Source organism: Spinacia oleracea, chromosome 3, assembly GCF_020520425.1.
Source record: "Spinacia oleracea cultivar Varoflay chromosome 3, BTI_SOV_V1, whole genome shotgun sequence".
In the NCBI taxonomy this organism is placed as follows: Eukaryota; Viridiplantae; Streptophyta; class Magnoliopsida; order Caryophyllales; family Amaranthaceae; genus Spinacia; species Spinacia oleracea.
The window spans coordinates 47,790,858-47,812,811 of NC_079489.1; the positions used below are offsets into that span (position 1 = coordinate 47,790,858).

At 35.9% G+C, this 21,954-nt stretch overlaps 1 protein-coding gene across 17 annotated transcripts; it reads right to left on the reverse strand.

The window, feature by feature from the left end:
• Positions 1–9,288: 9,288 nt before the first annotated feature.
• On the reverse strand, positions 9,289–18,350 carry LOC130470318 (uncharacterized). Of its 17 annotated transcripts, none has more exons than XR_008930467.1 (8): positions 17,661–18,350; positions 13,017–16,956; positions 12,271–12,334; positions 11,466–11,806; positions 10,600–10,685; positions 10,365–10,515; positions 10,104–10,282; positions 9,289–9,563 (listed from the first exon to the last, which is right to left on the reverse strand). XR_008930467.1 is itself a non-coding variant. In XM_056840264.1 (6 exons), the coding sequence occupies exons 1-3, from the start codon at positions 18,049–18,051 to the stop codon at positions 11,762–11,764; spliced, it is 612 nt and encodes a 203-aa protein (XP_056696242.1). In that variant the 5' UTR covers positions 18,052–18,346; the 3' UTR covers positions 9,289–9,563; positions 10,104–10,282; positions 10,600–10,677; positions 11,466–11,761. The 17 variants fall into 17 exon arrangements, 2 of the variants coding, with proteins under 2 accessions (XP_056696242.1, XP_056696241.1); XR_008930464.1 differs by having other exon boundaries at positions 12,242–12,334; XR_008930465.1 differs by having other exon boundaries at positions 12,174–12,334.
• Positions 18,351–21,954: the final 3,604 nt, after the last annotated feature.

Sequence of the window (21,954 nt, forward strand, 5' to 3'; positions counted from 1 at the left end):
CAAGTTTTGATATTGGGGAATGTTCTGAACATGTTTAGGATGTATTTAGAATGCTCTAGTATAGTTGTGAATGATTTGAAGTTGATTGGAAATCCTTGTTGGTTGTTTTAGGCAGAGAATTCTCTTTAGGCGACTTTTGAAAGTGTTAAAGTGGCCTATCAGTTTGTTTACACAAGGTACGTACATACCTGTGTGCTTGGAATGTGTGCTAATTGTTGAAACCATGTTGAATTTGTTGTTGAGCTTGGTTATGTTGAAATTGCATGTTTAATACTGTTGGACGGACATATTGAACTTATATTGCATTATGAGAATTGTAACATGTTAGTATGTGATTGATACAAACATGTTGGTTGGGAACACTAGATTATTCTATATGTTGGTTTGGATCGATTGATTATTGTTCCCTTTCTAGCTTTTCACTACTTTATGAGGGCGGTGGACCTTGTTTAGTAAGTTGAGACTTTATACCCATATACAGGGTTGATCATGGTTAAAGGAAAGGTTGGGTAAATTGGAATGAGTCTTGATTGATGCCTTTATGATCACGTACTTAATTCCAAGATAAAAACAGTTGTGAACGAATGTGGATTATATTCCCTATGTGATTGTTGAGTCATAACAGAGTCTCAATTTGTAAATCATGTAAAGTGAAACTGAGTAGCAATAGCTTTAGACTGTGCACGTCTAAAGTGACGGAAAAACAGGAGTTGGGGTTCATGGTGGTAGCCCATGGCCTTTATCTCGGACCGGATTGATCACCGTGTCCTATTTTTATTCAAATGTTCCTCGATATCGCAGATCTCTGAGGTTACGGAGTCGCGCCCGTACCTTGTCTTCCTTAGTGAAGGCTGTCGGACGGTCAACTCGTTCCATTGTCTATTTCAACTAAAATAATATTATTGCTAAAAGTCTAGCCTAGTCTAGTCTGGTCAAGTATGGTCGTCAAACTATCATGTTTTGTCTGCCTTTGTTTGTGTTCATTAGTATCATGTTAGGGTTGTTCGTTTAATAGAATCATGTTAGGATTATTATTGATTTAGTATGTAGTACTCAGCTTTGCTGATTACGTGCTTTTGCTTGTGCATGTTGATCATGGCTATGCCTTATTGATATGTGATGACCCAATCTTTGGTGAGCAGTCTCTAAGGATCAATAAGCATTGTCCATCTGCAGGTTTGAAGATGTTGCATCATTGGGATCGGGAATAGAGAGCTTGTATTTAGTTTTGATTTGCTAAGTTGACTTGGGTTTGTTTAATTGGACTTTAAACTTGTCGTACTATTTATATTTCCTTATTTTCGTTGGTTGATTTTTTGGGACTAAACCTGTAATCGATTATTTATAAACCTAAAGTTAGTTTTATGTTTTCCGCTGCAAAATTCTGAATAAGCCGTTACGTTTTCACACGGGCGATAATGCCTTGATAATTCTCTACGTTTTATATTAAAAGGTTATTTTAGAAAAGAGAGAATTGTCGGGGTGTTACAAAGTGGTATCTAGAAGCTAAGGTTTTACTTTAATAAATTTTTAGGCGCCTAACTATCTAGTTATTTAAAATAAATTTCTTAAAAGTCGAGCTTCTACGTATTATAGTGTTCAAAAATTGGTACTTTTTTTTGGGGGGCCGATTTCCTTTTATCTTGTTTGAAAGTATATAATATTTCTTATTTAAGTTCGAAATCAAATTATTTATTCGAATTAAAGGTGACTTTCGAAATTTTTATTCTTTTTCTTATTATTTATTATTCAAAAAAAAAATTGAGTACAATTTTTTTTAGAAGTTCAAATTTTTTCTTTAAGTTGTTCAAGAGTTAGAATTCGTTATTTAGGAAATATAAATCTTTTTCGAATTAATAACTTTATTTTCGAATTTAATCGCTACGCATTTCCTTAATTTATTTTACTTTATCTATTTTATATTTATATTTATGTTATTATTTTATGTTATAATTTTCTTATATTATCGTTCTTTTACTTTTTCATTTAAATTATTTCAATGCTTTAGTTTATGAGAGATGGGTAGTATAAGAAGGGCATATAAGATAGAATTATATGTGCATTAGTAGCTAGTCCATGCTAGCATAAGAAATTGATTGTTATGTACGTGTGTGTGCTAATTGTTTAATGTTACATTTAAATGTGCATAAAGAATTGTTTGCTTCCACCAAACTTATTGCATTATTGAACTTTGTTTATGATTTGGTTGGAAAATCGTTAGTGAGACATGTAATTGTTTATTTCAGGAATAAAATGTTTCTTTCCAAGTATACCAACATAGGATCCTTCGAGAAACTTGATATAGAAACCCCTGACATTTACGTGAAGAAAATTGTTTTTGGATGTGAATATCATGCTAAAGTTCAAGGGCAACCTATCTTAATGAGAAAGGATACCATAGCAGCCACTATCATTAATTGCTTACCTAACAAATTTTCATACCTAGAACTCAAGGAAAAGTTTAAAGACATGCATTCTGATAATGGAACTCCAAACTTGGCTAAGTATGGGACTAAGGATGGTAGATGGAAATATGACTCAGAAATTCTGACCACCATTATTGAGGCGGCAGAAAGTGGGTTTAGAGACGGTAAAATCGTAGGGAGTCATGTTGGAGATGCAGTTACAGAATAACCTGTGGGAGTAAGTGTAAATAATGACCTAGAGGAAAATGATGTAGCCGTGGAGAATGAGAATGTAGGTGTTGAGGCAGAGAATCCTAACCCAGCGGCCCATAAGCCAACCATTGAGATTTCTAGTGATTCAGATGCAGAGCTCGAAAGTGAACAGGAGATTGCAAGTGAGCCTAATCAAGATGAAGACATGGATGAAGATGAAGACCATGAGGAAGAGTTTGATGATCTTGAGATCTAAATTTCACTCCGCAAGTCTCAGGAGCAATGGATAGGCAAGAGGCCACAAATACTTTGAAGTCATCATAGTTAATTAGCTCTTTTATGTTCTAAAGAATAAGTAACAAAGCTACAACAATTTAAGGTTAAAGTTTATTGAAGTTTGAAATGTTCTTTATTATTTTGAAGGATGTAATAAACCTTTATGGAGTTAGCAATAAAAGTTAAAGTTTTCAAGGAATTGTTCTTTATTCTATTTTGAGGATTCCATAATACCCCAACCTTTAGGTAACACGTCATGGATTAATTTTTCTATTGGTTGCATACTCAGTGTGAATTGTGGATCAATTTAATAGCCACAATAATATTAAATGATTTGAGTACATAAAGGAAGTGAGGGCCAATCTAGACCCTCATGACCAATATGATTCAAAATGTTATGCCTTATGTGTAGTGTGTGAATGTCCTTCGTGAATTATTGAGGATGATTATTTTTCAATGATTATTGCATCTTGTAGACGATCGTTGCACCTTCGTAAACGATTGTCGTGCCTTCGTAAATGATGTGTATTATTGTGGACATTGTTGGTTGAGGCGATCTTTATGGTCAATTCAAGTATTAAATTGTATGGGCTAACGTATAGGTGATGTTTCAAACCTAAAGTAGAGTATACTAATTGCAGGTCGCGTTCTAGAATGGCCAACAACAATGATCTAGCCGCTGCTATTCGCCTCTTGGCGGAAAAGCTGACTCGGCAAAAAACTGAGCGCCCCAATTCTGCAGGGGGAAATGTTTGAAAGACTTGCTAGGGTTAAACCACCATACTTCAAGGGGCAATCAGACCCTACCTTCTTAGAAAATTGGATTAGGGAGTTTGAGAAACTGTTTGAGGCTGTGAGTTGCCCTAGGAGTATAAGAGTAGGTCAAGCTGTCCTTTACCTAAAAGATGAGGCCGATCTATGGTGGAAAGAGAATGGAACTAGGCTAAGTGTTGTTGAAGGATTTAATTGGGACTCATTAGTTGTTGCGTTGAGGGAAAAGTTTTATCCTCCTTTTATAACAAAACGAAAAGCGCAGGAATTCATAAACCTTGGGATGGGGAGTATGACCATTGCTGAATATTATAGCAAATTTATAGCGTTGTCGAGGTTTGCACCTGAGGTTGTAGCCACAGAAGAGATAAAGGCTCAGAGGTTTGGGCAAGGGTTGACCGATGAGATCCAGTTGGGATTAGGTGGAGAAACCTTCACATCTTTAAATAATGAGTATGAGAGAACCGCTCACATTTATGGTTTGCAGTCCATAAGGGACGAGAAAAATGTTGTTGGGGAGAAAAGAAAAGAGTTTAATGTCCGGGAAAACCAAGGGAATTTCAAGAGGAATATGAATGAGAATAGGAATGGAAATGGAAATGGAAATCTTCGAGGAGGAAACAGTCAGGGGCACAACAATTGGAGTCAATCTGAGAGAGTGTATCACTGCAAAAGGTGCAACAATAACCACCCTGGGAAGGACTGTAAAGGAAAATTGGTGAATTGCCACTACTGTCAGAAAAGGGGGCATAGGGAGTATGAGTGCTTCACCAAGCAGAAAAAGGAACAAAATGGTAATGGAAGTGGAAATCAAGTGAGATTTAACCAGTCTGGAAGTCAAGATTCAAAGCCTGGAGGGGCACAAAACAATCAAGGAAACTATAATAAGCCCGCAAATGATAACAACAACCAGAATAAGGCTCCGGGCAAACCGTTCATGATGACTAGAAATGAAGCTGAATATTCTGCAGACGTAGTTCATGGTACTTTTTCTATTAACTCCGTGCCATTTAAAAAATTAATTGATTCGGGAGCAACTTATTCTTTCGTTTTGTCATCTGTTATTAAGAGTCTGAAGTTAGTAGATTTTGAATGATTGATTTACCTGTTATTATGTCTACTGGTGTAACCATAAGGTGTACCAAGTTGTTTAAGAATTCGCCTTTGAAGATAAAAGATTGCGTTTTCTTTATGATATGATAGAGTTTAAGCTGGGAAACCTAGATGTAATTTTGGGGATGGATTGGCTAAGTTTGTTCAAGGCGAAGTTAGAGTGTGTAGTTCAGAAACTAAGCATAAGGAACCCTATTGGAAATTTGACCTCATATAGACGTTTGAGAAATCCAAGAACCCTGGGGTTATTTCTGCAATGCAAGTGAGGAAATTGATGATAAGGAGTGTGAATTATTTTTCTGTAGGATGCTAGATGTGAGTAAAGAAGTTGGAGTGAAGATCAAGGATGTTCCCATGGTGAATGAATTATTTGATGTGTTTCCGAGTGAAATTGCAAGTACGTCACTAGCTAGAGCCCTTGAGTTCACAATAGAGTTGAATCCCGGACCGACTAGAGCTGGCAAAAATTGACCCAACCCACCAACCCAACCCGAACCCAACCCAATAATAAAGGGCTGGGTCAAGATTTTCAACCCGTTTAATTAAATGGGTCAACCCAACCCAACCCGTTTAATTAAATGGGTTGGGTCAGGTTGAAATTTTCAACCCGAAAACAACCCGTCTAACCCGTTTAAGTGCAAGCAAGTATGTAATATATATATGTATAATGTGATTTGAAAGATTTTATTTCTCATTTTCCCTTCAACATTGAATAATTATTTGACGTTTTGATTCATGTCAAATACATATTGAAAAATTACTTTTTGCAATGAGATATGCCATAACAAAATCACCTCGCAATTCTATAGTCAAATCAATTTACAATTAAAAGTGGGAAAAAAAAATTAAACGGGTCAACTTCAGGTCAACCCGTTTATAGTTGGGTTGGGTTGGGTTGAAAATCTCAACCCGTTTAATTAAACAGGTCGGGTTGGGTTGGGAAAATCTCAACCCGTTTATAAATGGGTCGACCTGATTTCGACCCAACCCAACCCATTGCCAGCTCTAGGACCGACACCTATATCCAGAACACTTGATAGGATGGCAACTCCTGAAATGAGTGAATTGAAGACATAGTTTCAAGAATGGTTCGATGAGGGGTATATTAGGCCTAATGCATCACCACGGGGAGCTCTGGTGTTGTTTATTAAGAAGAAAGATGAGAGTGTGAGATTTGGGTATCGATTTTAGGGAGCTAAGCAATGTAACCATCAAGAACAAGTATCCTTTGCCTAGGATAGATGACATATTGGATCAATTAAATTGGGCGAGTGTGTTCTCGAAGACTGATTTGTGTTTGAAGTATCACCAATTGAGGATAGTTGATAAGGGCCTAAGACCTCATTAGGACTCGTTATTGTCATTATGGATTTTGAGTAATGTCTTTTGGGTTAACCAATGCACTTGCCATAATTATGGATTTGATGAATAAGATTTTCCACGAATTCCGAATTATGTTTGTTATTATGTTATTGATGATATCCTGATTTATTCAAGGAATGAGAAAGAGCATGACAGACACTTGAGAATTATTTTGGAGACGCTTAGAAAGAATATAGTTTTATTAAATGAAGTATATAAATTTTGAAGTCATGTGGGTATAAGTGACACCGACGGAAAAGTGAAGACTAAATTGATTGAAAACTACGTTACGTAAAGGAATAAATTTAAGAGAAGATTCGAGTGGTCCAGGATCGTTTGAAATCATTTGTCGTCTTGAAAAGATGGGAATGTATGAATTGGTGAAAGTGCTAAGAGTTAAGCCCAAGAGTTATACATCCATGAAAGGCGTAATGAGGTTCACTAGAAAGGGAAAGCTGAGTAGAAGGAGTTTCTGTAGATCCTACTAAGAATCAAGCTGTGAGTGAGTGACCTACTCCAAAGGAACGTGTCTGGTATCTGAAGTTTCATAGGCCTAGCTGTCTATTATAGGGGGTTTGTGAAAGACTTTTCGAACAAAGAAAAACCAATGACCAACTTGTTGAAAAAAGAATCGAAATTCAAGTGGAGTGAGAAATGTGAAGAAGCTTTCCAGATTTTAAAGGAATGTGTGACCTCCACACCTGTTGTCGGGTCAATTGAAACCTTATGAGGCTAATTACCCTACGAATGACCTAGAGCTAGCTGCTATTGTGTTACCTGTGAATATTTGGAGATATTACCTTCATAGGGAAACATGTAAGATCCTTATCGACCATAAAAGTTTGAAATTTTAGCAAAAGGGTCCACTTGAATCTTGGAGAAAACATTGAAAATGATACTGCTTTCCACCCTGCAACCGATGGTCAGCCTGAGAGCACTAACCAAACCATGGGAGATATGTTGAGAGCATGTACTATTTGAAGGAAATAATGCCCTTGGTCCAAGTATGCATTCTATGATAAGTCTAATAAATGCGGTTCAGTATTAATTAACAAGTTAATAATTCAGTGAGATCAAGTGAGCTGAATGCCTAGCTAGAGGCCGCTTCAGTTCAAGTGGAATTAATGATATTAATCCACAGCTTACTCTTGACTGAACCCGTAGGGTCACACAAATAGTACGTAAACGGATCAAGTATTTAATAGCATTAAATACTCCATCTATGAATATTCGGAACCGACGGATCTTGGTTTCAGTGGGAGCTAAGATCGTCACAGGCAAGGAATGAATACTCCGGAAACGATGATATTTGCCGGAAACGGAAATATGGATCGTATCGGAAATATAAATATTATCCAAGTCGTAGATGTTGCCGGAAACGGAAACATGGTACGTGTCGGAAAATATTATCGGAAATGGAAATATTGCCAGAATCGGAAATATTGCCGGAAACGGAAATATTGTCAGAATCGGAAATATTACCGGAATCGGAAAATAATTCCGGAAACGGAAATATTAAATATTTGTTCGAAACGGAAATTAATTCCGGAATCGGAAATATTAAATATTGTTCGTATCGGAAATAAATTCCGGAATCGGAAAATTTAATCGGAAGCGCATCGTACGAATAAGCATCGGACGAGGCCTGCCGGACGAGGCCCAGCACGAAGCCAGGCCATCGCCCAGCAAGCCAAGCGCGCCGCACAAACAGCAACGCCAGGCCCAGCGCAAGGCCAGGCCCAGCAGGCTGCGCGCAGCACGCGCAGCGCGCAGCGCGCGCGGGCGCTGAGTGGGCTGCTCGCGCGCACGCATGGGGCCCATCGTGGCTGCCGTGCGTGTGTGTGCAAGTGTTTGTGTTCGTGCACGTTTCCTAAAACATGCAGAGTTCGGTTAATGATTAAATTCCTAATTCTATTTGATAAATTAATTAAATTAGAGTTCTTGTAGGATTCTAGGTTTAATTAATTTGTATCTGAATAGGATTTCGATTCCCTTTCCATACCGCTATAAATATGAGGCTAGGGCTCACAATTTATAACACAAGTTTCAAAGTATTCAAAGTGAGTTTTTGAGAGAAAAATTCAGTCACACATTTGCCTATAAAGTGCCGAAAATAATATTACCTTAAGGGCGATTCTAGTTGGTCAATCTTAAGGCGGATCCGGACGTGCTGTGGACTATCTACGGAGGGACGACACTTGGAGTCCTAAAGACTTGTTCTTGTTCGGTTCGGGCGCAGCTAGGGAAGGCACGCAACAAAGAGTATGCATCTAATCTATGCTAAATGATTATGTGTAAATAATATGTTTTCCTGGGTTTATGGTTTTTCCGCATGATTTATGAATTGTCATATGTATCATAACCTAACACTATTGACTTTAAAGAGAAGTTGGGAGATCATTTAGATTTGATTGATTTTTCGTGCATCAATAGTTACCATGCAAGCATTACGATGTCACATGTTGAGGCATTGTGTGGAAATAGTGTAGAAGACCATTTGCAGGAATGATTTGAGTGACAATATTGTATTGGGGACGGAATTCGTTGAAAGATAAATATCCAAAGTTATTCCCTAAGATGAGTTACGAGGGCGTAACTCGTTTTCTTTAAGGGGGGTAGAATGCGATAGAAATTCGCGCTTTTTACCTATTTTTATGGCAATTTTATGCATTTTATGCTCACTTTTAGCAACTTATACATGTTGATGCAAGTAAATAGATTCTCCGCATAAGAAAAATGTGTTCATGAGTAACACAAGAAACTTTAAGTTGGCAAAAGAGTGCACATGAGTGGCACAAGTATTTCTCTACACTACGACAGAAAATGCTTTTAATAGCGCTTAATAATGCTTTTAACAACGCTTCTTGAAGCGCTGTTGTTGGCTCCGCTATTAAAAGTAAAAGGTACCTTTAATAGCGCTTTTCAAAAGCGCTGTCATATGTAATATTAGGATAATTCAAATTTTTCTTTCATAGCACTTTATAAGCGCTATTAAAGAAACGCTATTAAAGGTTTACCGCCAATTTTTAAATTATTTTCTAATAGCAGATGTATATAGAGCGCTATCAAAGTTATTATTATTATTTTTTTTATATTTATTATATACCTGAAAAGTATCTCATTTTTTGCCACAAAATAACACCATATATTGAAGAATAGTAAATAGTTGAAAATTAATTTCCAAACCTGAATTAAAAGAATTTTTGCAATTGTAACCCTAATAAAACCGATTACATAGATCTAAAATAAAATTCTAAACATTAAACTACGTAAAATACATTAATTAATAGAGTCTTATTTTTTTTGTTCCTTCAACATAACCTAGCTATTATACAATTGTTGAACAACATGGCGCACCCATTCGGTTCTTACTTAGTCAATCTGCTCCTTGTCATAACTTGGAAACTGACAATCTGAAAAGTACTGCGAAACAATGGGGTATAATAATTCATACATATATAGAAAGGAAAAACCCGAAAGAATTAGTATTACCATAAACAATAAGTGCCATACATGAAAAAAAATTGAACTTCACATTATAGTAATAGATTATGATGTTTTTGGAAAAGAATTACAGATAATTCCTTGCTGATATATTATCAATTGAAGCTACGGAGATGGATCCGAGATGGATGCCATGACTCGTAGCCCTTCCATTTTGTTTACTCGGACAAAAGTGACAAAGATGAAGATGGTCCGAGTACCATTACAGAATAAGATTGTTCCTTTGACATCAGAAGCCATAAGTGAAAAGTATAGTACATAGCCGGTTCTTAAGTTGTGGAGATCTTTACAGGGAATGCGTACTATTAATGAATCTCTAAAGTGTTGCATGTCCAAGGAAGCCACTAATCACTAGCTACCACACTAAGTATTTTGCAAGTGTTAATCCAACTCTTAGGCGCTATGGATCTTGACAATAAAACAGAATAAAACAATAAAATCTTGATAAATATAGCATACCTTTATCACTTCATGTGACGCAATCCCGCCTATGAAGGAAGAGACCGCATGTAGCTCTGCAGCCCCAAACTGGGAGATTTAATTTATGAGATCCTCGAACAAGATTGATCAATTGCAGCCAAGATCAGCTAGTAAGCTGACAACTAGTCTTTAGTCGAGATATATCTTCATCTATCTCTCTGCCAAGATGAAGTTTACACATTTAGATTCAGTCCCACAACAACCACATCGCAATATATTCCAAAGAGAATGAGGAGCTACCACTGGCCGGCCAGCAAAACTGTTATAGTTAGCACCAAATTGGTCTACATCTCGCAACAAGATATAAAACCCAAGAGCCATATTGTAGCAGGGACAAAAAGCATATTTCCCAGAAGAAAACCTGAGCAAAACTGACGGGGAGAGAGACTATCTATTTCCATATTAATATAAGTGTAGACTTCAACCAAAGATAAGTAAAACAATACTGACATATGACAATAAAAATGTCACCTACCTGTATTCCTCATCTGTCAAATACTTCTGCAACTTAGAAAGGCTTAGAGAATTGAACTCCTCCTGAATTATACGATCTCTGCATACCTAGAAAAACATAGTTACATTAAGAAACAAAACCATTAGGAATATAAAAAAGAATATTATTGGATCTTCTCAATCCTCTATTGGCTAGGATGTCTTCAATCATGAAAAATCTCAAACTTATGGAAAAAACATAATAACTTATGACAAAACAAAAACGAAGTATACATACTTCTTAATTGAAGCTATGTATTAACCTCCAACTTTAGAATGCAAAATCTCCCATCTTCCTAAATTTGTAGTTCCAATTCTGACGTCCTACTTCCAAAATATCATTAAAATTCAAACAACAATTCAGCATGTCCAATTCTGATGTCCTAGTTCCAATTTTTAGTTCCAATCATTATATAAGGTAACTAAGTTCACATTGAACCACAAACATATTTTGCTGCTCCTCCTACCCCAAGTGTAGAAACGCTTTTTTTATAGTGCTGACACTGAAATATAATGTGTCCGAACACTGGCAAGCTCCCACCAAATCGTGGGTTCTAATTGATTGGTATCACTATCTAAGCATGCGATATGGCATAGCGAAAGTACCATAAAACGTATTCAGCAAGTGAAGGGTAAAAGATTACTCAAAGTATGATTTCCACCTATCACACAGGCAAACTCCCAGTTGGTATAGAATCAACAGCAACTTATAATAACATAAGATGATTCAGCTTTTGGTGCAACAAATGCCAGAAATTTAAAGTAGAGAGAATCCCATACAACTATTTAACTATTTTGCATCAAATTTTATTCAACAAACTGTGAAGAAGAAAGTATTGAGCAACTGACCCAAATAACAGTCCCAGAATTTGGCAATTCTGAATCATTCCTATTAATGGCAGATGGCAGCGTCTGATGAAGAGGAGCAAATGCCCCAAGTCCTGCAGTTTCAAGAACATTGCAGCTCCCTAAAGCCAGCCCTTTTGGTAAACCCTTCTTCTCCATGTATTCTTTCAGATTACGCACAATTGTCTCTGTCGGATTTTCAGCAACTCCATGAAACTTCTTAACATGAACTGTTAGTCTGTTACTGCTGACGGTGCAGGACCTTCTGAACCCATTTTTCCAACAATCCAGATACTACTTTAACAAATATTATACCACCAATATGAGCTACAATAGTCAATAACCTGCATCAGAACACATTGTTAGATCAACCTGATAAAGTAAGAACATTTTTTCAGAACAAAATCAACACCAATAAAGTCTATCAGCAATTAAAAACTTTTTGCATAATAGTATGCCTGAAAATTTCCACCCCCTCCCATTTTCATTATGGAAAATTTCCTAAATTTGTAGTTCCAATTCTGATGTCCTACTTCCAAAATATCATTAAAATTCAAACAACAATTCAGCACTCATTGTAACAATCCTATAGGTTTTGTACTTTGTCAAGCCCCTAGCTCTTGAGAGTCTCTTTAACTTATTAGCAACCGCAGAAGCACAATATTATAATTAAAAAAACTCTTATTAGTTGACAAAAAAAAAGAATCTTACTTTCAAAATTTCAGCCTTTTAAAATAAGAAATTGTAGACAATGGTTAAAAAGCTCCTAGTTTTACAACCTGGTGAGCTTCCAGGCGATGCGAGATACCTAAGCATAATAGTATGTAACATCCACAATCTCTGCCTCCTCAAGCAACCCAACACAAGAACACCTAAAATTCAAAACCCTCAAATTTAGACAATTCCGACCTACTGATGCTTCAGGCAATAAACTGCATAAATTATAACAAACAAGCACTAAAAATCTTACATAGGAGTAGATAGCACTGCAGGAACTAATGCTTCAGTATATTTAAATGTGAGCTTGGACCATACTCAATCACTTTATCAGTCCATTCTTTCTCTCCTACAATCTCAATAATACAATTTTGTCGTCCCACCAAGACCTCAAGAAGCTTGAGTTTTTTATAATTAAACACCTCAAATCTAAGCAAAGACGGGCAACTCAGTACTTGCCGATCATAGATGCTCTCTAAATTTGGCAAGTCAAAAAGCATAAATTTTGTTAACTTTGTAATAGTTATACAAGTTGGGTTAACTTTGTAATAGTTATTACAGATTTCATCTTCTTACAGTGTTTAATTTACATGGAATGACATGAGTGAATTGATTAATGGATTATGGTAGCCATAAGTTTTGCTCCAATGCAATCATGAAATCAAATAATTCGACAACCTATTATCAAAATTAAGAATCAAAACCCAATTACAATCTAAATGCTCACTACCTAGGTATACCAATTCAGAGGAACAAAAACCCATAGCCCATAATTAACCCAATCAAAATTAAACCAAACATAATCAACAAATTCCGCAAATTTTGTGGATGAATTACCTTAAAATTCAATTTCGTAGTGAGAAGAAGCATCGTAGGGCGCAGGGCGAGAGAAAACGCCGCCATCTGAAATAAATCGCCGCCGCCTGAAGGAACTCGTCGCCGTGTGAAGGACTTTGGTAGGAGGGTTTCGGCGTCCATTGAGACTTTTGGGGTTTTGAGGTTTTGCAGATTGACTGAAGAGAATCCGAGGAGAGAAAGAGTTAGGCGGTTAACTTTTTACTCGTTTTAACATTTTGTTCCCTATAATAAACGGGAAGTCTTTTTTACTATAATAAACGGGTAATATGATAGCGCAGAAGATCTAAACGCTATAATATGTGAACATACCACAGCGCTTTTTAGATAAGCGCTATAATATGTTGTTTTTTAAATTTTTGATAGCTGAAGAGGCAAAAGCGCTATTAAATAAACGCTATTAAATGACATTTCTGTAGTAGTGCTAGTAAGAATGAATTAAAGACTTTCGAAAATTGTGTGAGTTCTTGTGTCAAGTTTCGGGACAAAACTTCTTTTAAGAGGGGTAGATTGTAATCCCCCGTATATTTATAAGTTTATTAATTTAGTTTTACGAAAAATTAATTATATTTAAATTATACTGGTGAATTTTAGTAATAAATATACATATTTAATGTATATTTATTTATTCATAAGCATTTTAAATATTTTAAGAATTTACGAAATCAAAAATAATTTTAGAATTTTATTTCGTAAAGAATTCGAATTACAAAAAAGATTGAATTTGGAAAACAATCGTAAGCGGTGTTGAATTCAAATGCTAAGCTAAATTCTATTTCTAGCCCAATTGGGTGAAGCCCAAAACAATAAAACACAACTCTCCTCTCCTCCCTTCTCTTCACTTTCACGTGAAAACAGAAAAAAAAAAAAAAAAAAAACAAAACAAACCCTCCTTCAAGGTTCACGTAACTGCCATTGCTCCTTCCCTTGCTTGTTGTTTCTCACGCCGCCACCACCACCAGTCACCTGCTCGATTGCCGGCGTCCCTCGCCGCCGCCTTCCGTTGTCCGGTAGTCTCCTCTTTCCTCCTCTCTTTCGTTCTTTTTCTTTCTTTATTTCGTTGCTTGCTCTCTCCTTAATCGTGGCATGTTTACAGCAACCACCGTGAACCGCCTTGCTTCAGCCACCGACGCCGCAGCCTCGCCGTCCAGCACGATAGTTCCTCCTTCCCTTTCTTCCCTCCTTCCTCCTTCGTTTTTCTTTTTCTCTTTTTTCGTGGCTGTTAATCTGCGTCCTTGCTCATTCGCCCATCCACCACCCTCGCTGCCACCAGCGCACCACCGTGTGCCGCCCAGCCACGCTCCTGCCGCCGGCAGCCTCCCTCTCTCCTCTCCATTTGGTAAATTTCTCAAACCCTAAGATAGTTAAATATTTTAAGCATGTTTTATTAAATATGTTTTATTAGTTTATTCATGTTTCTTGAATTAAATTATAGTCTTATTATAAAGTTAGGAATTTCAGATTATATACTTTGCATAATTAATAATTTAATTTTCAGATTTATATAATTGAATTAAAATAAGGATTTTAATTATTAAAACATGATTTTTTTAAGGTTTTAATCATGATAGAATGGTTATGTATTATTAAAATTATTATTTTTATGTTCTAAGCATGATAATCTGGTTTTGGGAAAGCTTTAAACGATTTCATATTGCTGAAAATTTAAAGTATGATGTTTGCGAAGAGTTTTCAACGAATTTCAATAATTAATTCAATAATTGTTATGCTAGGAAATTAAACATTCAAGTTTTGATATTGGGGAATGTTCTGAACATGTTTAGGATGTATTTAGAATGCTCTAGTATAGTTGTGAATGATTTGAAGTTGATTGGAAATCCTTGTTGGTTGTTTTAGGCAGAGAATTCTCTTTAGGCGACTTTTGAAAGTGTTAAAGTGGCCTATCAGTTTGTTTACACAAGGTACGTACATACCTGTGTGCTTGGAATGTGTGCTAATTGTTGAAACCATGTTGAATTTGTTGTTGAGCTTGGTTATGTTGAAATTGCATGTTTAATACTGTTGGACGGACATATTGAACTTATATTGCATTATGAGAATTGTAACATGTTAGTATGTGATTGATACAAACATGTTGGTTGGGAACACTAGATTATTCTATATGTTGGTTTGGATCGATTGATTATTGTTCCCTTTCTAGCTTTTCACTACTTTATGAGGGCGGTGGACCTTGTTTAGTAAGTTGAGACTTTATACCCATATACAGGGTTGATCATGGTTAAAGGAAAGGTTGGGTAAATTGGAATGAGTCTTGATTGATGCCTTTATGATCACGTACTTAATTCCAAGATAAAAACAGTTGTGAACGAATGTGGATTATATGCCTTATGTGATTGTTGAGTCATAACAGAGTCTCAATTTGTAAATCATGTAAAGTGAAACTGAGTAGCAATAGCTTTAGACTGTGCACGTCTAAAGTGACGGAAAAACAGGAGTTGGGGTTCATGGTGGTAGCCCATGGCCTTTATCTCGGACCGGATTGATCACCGTGTCCTATTTTTATTCAAATGTTCCTCGATATCGCAGGTCTCCGAGGTTACGGAGTCGCGCCCGTACCTCGTCTTCCTTAGTGAAGGCTGTCGGACGGTCAACTCGGTCCATTGTCTATTTCAACTAAAATAATATTATTGCTAAAAGTCTAGCCTAGTCTAGTCTGGTCAAGTATGGTCGTCAAACTATCATGTTTTGTCTGCCTTTGTTTGTGTTCATTAGTATCATGTTAGGGTTGTTCGTTTAATAGAATCATGTTAGGATTATTATTGATTTAGTATGTAGTACCCAGCTTTGCTGATTACGTGCTTTTGCTTGTGCATGTTGATCATGGCTATGCCTTTTTGATCCTGTGATGACCCAATCTTTGGTGAGCAATCTCTAAGGATCAATAAGCATTGTCCATCTGCAGGTTTGAAGATGTTGCATCATTGGGATTGGGAATAGAGAGCTTGTATTTAGTTTTGATTTGCTAAGTTGACTTGGGTTTGTTTAATTGGACTTTAAACTTGTCGTACTATTTATATTTCCTTATTTTCGTTGGTTGATTTTTTGGGACTAAACCTGTAATCGATTATTTATAAACCTAAAGTTAGTTTTATGTTTTCCGCTGCAAAATTCTGAATAAGCCGTTACGTTTTCACACGGGCGATAATGCCTTGATAATTCTCTACGTTTTATATTAAAAGGTTATTTTAGAAAAGAGAGAATTGTCGGGGTGTTACACTCTCACATTATGATCACAGAAATGACAGAGTCCTCTCAGAATTAAAATGACACTATTAACATCATAAAGGGACTTCTAACACATTGTATTGGAGAATTTGGTCACGTATTCTAATTTATAAGGTGGTAAACAGTAGAATAATCCAAACATTGGTATTTCAGATATAAAACACCTCCATTTCATCATTGAGGATCATGATCATTGGGCCCCTCAATTTTAAACATAATGTACGCATATTACCAACATTTAGATGCACCTACAATCATTCAGACCTCAAAATTATGAAGTTAAAACAAATTACTCCAGCGAATGTGTTAGTGTTCCCTTTCAGAAAATGTCTACACATCACCGAGGATTACACCAATTTAAACACTACATTACCACGTATAACTGAACCCACAGAGCCACACAAAAAGTAAGCAACCAACATATTGTCAACAAAGCCACAGAAAATGTCAACAACCAGCATAATGTCAACAAAGCCAAACTAAATGTAAGCAACCAACATAATGTCAACAAAGCCACAGAAATGTTAACAACCAGCAAGATGTAAGCAACAAATACACCTGATACATGGAGTTCATGGTTGAGTCTCATCAGAATCGTATTCAATTTTCAGCACAGACGCTTGTTTGAGTGGAGAGATTTGTACTGCATAAGCAGGGGTTGTACTTGTACTAGGGACTGCACATAAACATGTCAAAAAAAAAAATAGATATGAATTATTTCAAGATAGGCAGATTCATAATTATAAAGACAAGAAGAAAACAACATTCTCTCATTCTCTGAATACAAATATAGATACAACAAACATACATCAACTCTGTCATTCCAATCCCAGATAAGAAAAGGGTGCATAAGCTGAATACAACAGGAATCACTAATACACTAACTACAGATATTAATATTAGTAGAATCACCACTAACTAGAAATACAAATTACTAACATAGTCACCACTAACTAACTCCAAAAAAATTACTAATACAATCACCACTAACCAATTATTATTGATAAATAATCACCACTAACTCCAAAAACAAATTAATAATCACCACTCACGGTTGACTAAATCCTTATTTTCGAAGTTCTTGAGTAATAATCACCACTAGCTCCAGTATAAATTCATAATCACTACTAACTCCATATAATTCTTGTTTACTAAACTTAAAATTACCAATGACGTTTACTTGTGGGGAAATAAATTTGATCTAGTTCCTCCTCCACACACAAACTACCATATAAATAAGAATTAAAAAGAAGACAAGGGGTAGACTAACAACAAATTTAACAAAACAATAAAAGCTTGTGGGAAAATAAAGCACAAAACAGAGACAGATATAGAGGCAAAATACATGCATGTTTTAGTTAATTGAAAAAAAAGACATACCTTTGTGAGATTGAGGTAGACTTTCAGTAGTCGGAGGAAACAAGACACCAATACGAAATTTGTGGGGGAACCCAACACCCGGATTGTCATTAACGCCCGGATTGTCGGGTGTATCTGGTACTTCAGGGATTTCGTCCAAGTCCCATCTAAGACTTTCAATATCAGGTGACTGTGGTTTTGCTCTCTTCTTTTGAGTATTTGCAACCAATCTCAAATACACCATTTTTTTGTTTTCTTCTTTAGTGTCATTAGATCCGCATCTTTCACGATCTAGCTTCTCTCGAATCCGTTCCCATTCTGGATCAGGATCAACATCTTCAAACTCGTAGTAAACATTTCCATAGATGTCTTTGAAAGTGTCTGAAATCTGTCGCTTTTTACCCTTCATCATGAGAAATAGAGGTCTCGATTCGAAAGCTTAAAAATACCAAGAACAACACTAGATTATGAATTTAGATATTTTGGAGGTGAAATTTCATGATTTTAATTTCAGATCTGGGTTTTTGGAGGAGAGAGAAAGTCAAATAACAAAAAAAAATTAGGGTTCTTGAGTATGGTGGGATGATACGAGAGAAAGGGGATGAATAATCCAGAAAGTTTGGGGTGTTAGGTAAAGAAGAGAGAGATAGGAAGGTCAGTAAATAAAAGGGAGGGAAGGCTTAGGGTTATTATGAAATGAGTTTGGAAATGGGTGGATGTTTAAGAGTAAATGTGATTATTAAATAAGGGATATAAAAGTAACATTGCTCAAAATACTTTCTATTTATGGTGTGTTGCAACTAATATGATGTTTCCTTTTTTAGAAAGTGTTGCAACTATTGTGAAATCGAGAAAGTATTATTTAATTAGATGATGGGGTTGTAAATTACTAAAAATGGCAAGTGTATCTCTTAAATAAATACGGCCGGAAAAGGCAAGTGTATCCCTTAAATAAATACGGAGGGAGTACGAAAGTTAAGATAATCTTCACTATTCTCATTTATTTAAAGAAATAAACTAAGTAGGTAAAAATCAATATCTTGATAAATCGATATTGATAAATCTGAATTTGGTGATCTATGGCTGCAACATAATTTGTTGCACGATTGGCCTCCTGATATGTATGACGAGATGTAACCTTTTCAAATTTTTTTAACAGATGTTTAACTATCTATCAGCGGGTGATTCTTCTAGGGACATTGTGTTATACCTTACAAAATATTAATAATCAATAATTTGTCACATTCAATGAAAACCCGATGAATATTATGCTCAATAGCTAACAGAAGACTATTTCGAAGAGCGAATGCCTCTGCATGAATCGGAGATGATGAGCCAAGGTTGCATGTATGACTCATTATTACTCAGATGATCTCTAATAACAACACCGGCTGGTCCGGATTATTACGAACGAAACCATCAAAATTAATTTCCAAACATCCATTGGATGGGAGTGCCAATGCAACCCAGATGGTGCTAGGAGAGTGAGAAACCCAATTCCTAGAAAAATTAGCATCCAGAGAATCAATACAAGTATGAATGTCCCATTCCGTAAATAAATTTAGAGATATAATACATTTACTCATAGATGAGACATGAGTTTGTCTAAAATTGAGAGTATTACGCGTCTTCCAAATACTCAAAAGTTAAGTAATGATTTTTTTATAGGGAGACCAACATTACGTCGAAGGTTTAGGAAAATATCAAGGATAGTAGAGGCACGTATACGAGTTCCCAACCAACTAGCAATTTTTGCATCTCAATATTCTTTGGTGATTTGTCATTGCATAAACGTACAGATGGTCTTGTGAATAAAATATTTTACATATAGACAAGTTTAAAGCTAACCGTGTCAGACTATTTTGCAATAGGGGTGAAAAAAAATTCAGGGCATCCTAAATCAGAACCGGAGCCTGTTAAGAATCTGTGGTTCCGAATCACAACTTGTTGTTCAGATTCCGTTTATAGGAAACAAAATTGGGAACCTATCTCAACAAGTTCTGGTTCCGGGTCTGGTTCTCAATTTTTTGGAACGGGTACGCAGTTGGGTATCATGTAAACACCGATTCAAATATCGAGTACTTGAAATTTGGAACCAGAATCAAATAAAAATGCTGCATAAGCCATAAACAAAAAAAATTTAATCTCATTTTTGAAAAATACAAATATAGAAATACAACTTCAGCCCAAATCATAAATTAGAATTTTTTTCCAATAAATTTGCACAATTTATTTAAACCTGTGACATGACATGGTATCCTTAACCGGAACCAAGTGCTCATTTTCTGGAACCCGTTGCAACAATTTTCGGTTCCATGTTTTAGCAACGTGTTGCAACAAGTTCCAGTTCCGGCCAATTCTTGAAATTTTGAAAGGGTACCATGTTTTGCTCACCCTAATGTTCACCATTGGCCACTAGACTCACCATATAAATTGACTCAACAAAATATAGATACTTTTATGAATAACAAAATTTCTTATTTTATTTCCTTATATAATTAAGATACATTTTTGAGAGAATTTATCCTAATTCTTGTTTAATTTTTAATCAAACACTCCACACATCCTGATTTACTCGTCGTATTTCTCTTTCACGTCAAACCCTATTTAATTGTTATACTTTAATTTGGCAGGACCCAACTAATTTGTTACTAACACTCTACTCAATATCAAAAGTTAGGTACCTACACTTCTCTTATCCAATTAAAAAAACATCGATTATCTTTCTTCACGTATACTTTTCTACTAAAATATAATAGACAAGTGTTGACGCTACACGTGAACAAGCAATAGCACCTTATCTTGTAGGGTGATCAAGGTGCATATGAGTATTGCCCGTAGGGACGAATGGTGTTTTTATGTAGAGGTCTCGCTCGTGAATGAGTAATTTTGTAATAAACTGGAGGATATATGTCCTTGATCCAAGTATGCATTTAATGTATTTATACAAAGTCCAATAAATGCGGTTCAGATTAATTAACGATTTAATTATTTAGTGAGATCAAGTGATTGGAATGCCTAGATGGAGGTCATTTCAGAGCAAGTTTTGGGAGGAAAGCACACAAGTTGCGTAGTATGAGGTTGAAGCCTATTGTTGAAGAAGTAGTCACCAAAAATAAGAGCGCAAAGACCAAAAAGAAATTGGATTTTTCAGAAACTCAGGTACTTTCTCAAGAAAATTCCACACGATTTATTAGCAATAAACATTGGTATTTTGAAATAACTTGATCAATATATAATTTACAGGAAATCTCGATTGACCCATCTTTGATGCCAGCCGTCACCACCAAGAGGAGGTGTAGTAGCTAAATTATCATTCTCGATAGGGGGAATCTGCATACCACAACATGGAGCGGTAAATTAGATTAAATTGGTTGGTAATGAAATTCAGAAAGGAAAGTTACTATCACTGCAATCCGGAGAGGGGAGACAGAATAACTAATTTCTCTCTCTAAAAAAGAAGAGAAAGTGATCCTCTCTAATATTCTCGAGGCCCTACCAATTATTACCGGAAAGTCAACCTAACCCTTCAAAACACTAACCAAACACAAATTACCCACCAGAAAGAAAACCTATGTAACACCCCGACAATTCTCTCTTTTCTAAATTTAATATAAAACGTAGAGAATTATCAAGGCATTATCGCCCGTGTGAAAACGTATCGGCTTATTCAGAATTTTGCAGCGGAAAACATAAAACTAACTTTTAGGTTCATAAATAATCTATTACATATTAGGTCCAAACCCATTTTCTACGACCTCAATAATGGTGGTCAGGATCTCTACGTCATATCTCTACCTACCATCCCTAGTCCCATACTTAATCAACTTTGGTGTTCCATCATCAGAATGCATGTCTTTAAACTTTTCCTTGAGTTCTAGGTATGGAAATTTGTTAGGTAAGCAATTAATGATAGTGGCTGCTATGATATCCTTTCTCATTAAGATAGGTTGCCCTTAAACTTTAGCATAATATTCACATCCAAACATGATTTTCTTCACGTAAATATCAGGGGTTTCTATATCAAGTTTCTCGAAGGATCCTATGTTGGTATACTTGGAAAGAAACATTTTATTCTTGAAATAAACAATTCAAGGTCTCACTAACGATTTTCCAGCCAAAACATAAACAAGGTTCAGTAATCGATAAGTTTGGTGGAATCAAACAATTCTTTATGCACTTGTAAATGTAACACTTAAACAATTAGCACATGCACATACATAACAATCAATTTCTTATCATTGACTAGCTACTAATGCACATATAATTCTATCTTATATGCCCTTCTTATACTACCCATCTCTCATAAGCTAAA

Coding starts and splice junctions, on each gene's coding strand:
- LOC130470318 (XM_056840264.1), bottom strand. CDS start 18,051: ATGATGAAGGGTAAAAAGCGACAGATTTCAGACACTTTCAAAGACATC. Junction 13,193..17,660: donor TCTACCTCAATCTCACAAAG/GTATGTCTTTTT, acceptor GATTCTCTTCAG/TCAATCTGCAAAACCTCAAA. Junction 11,807..13,016: donor CTACGAAATTGAATTTTAAG/GTAATTCATCCA, acceptor GTTCTGATGCAG/GTTATTGACTATTGTAGCTC.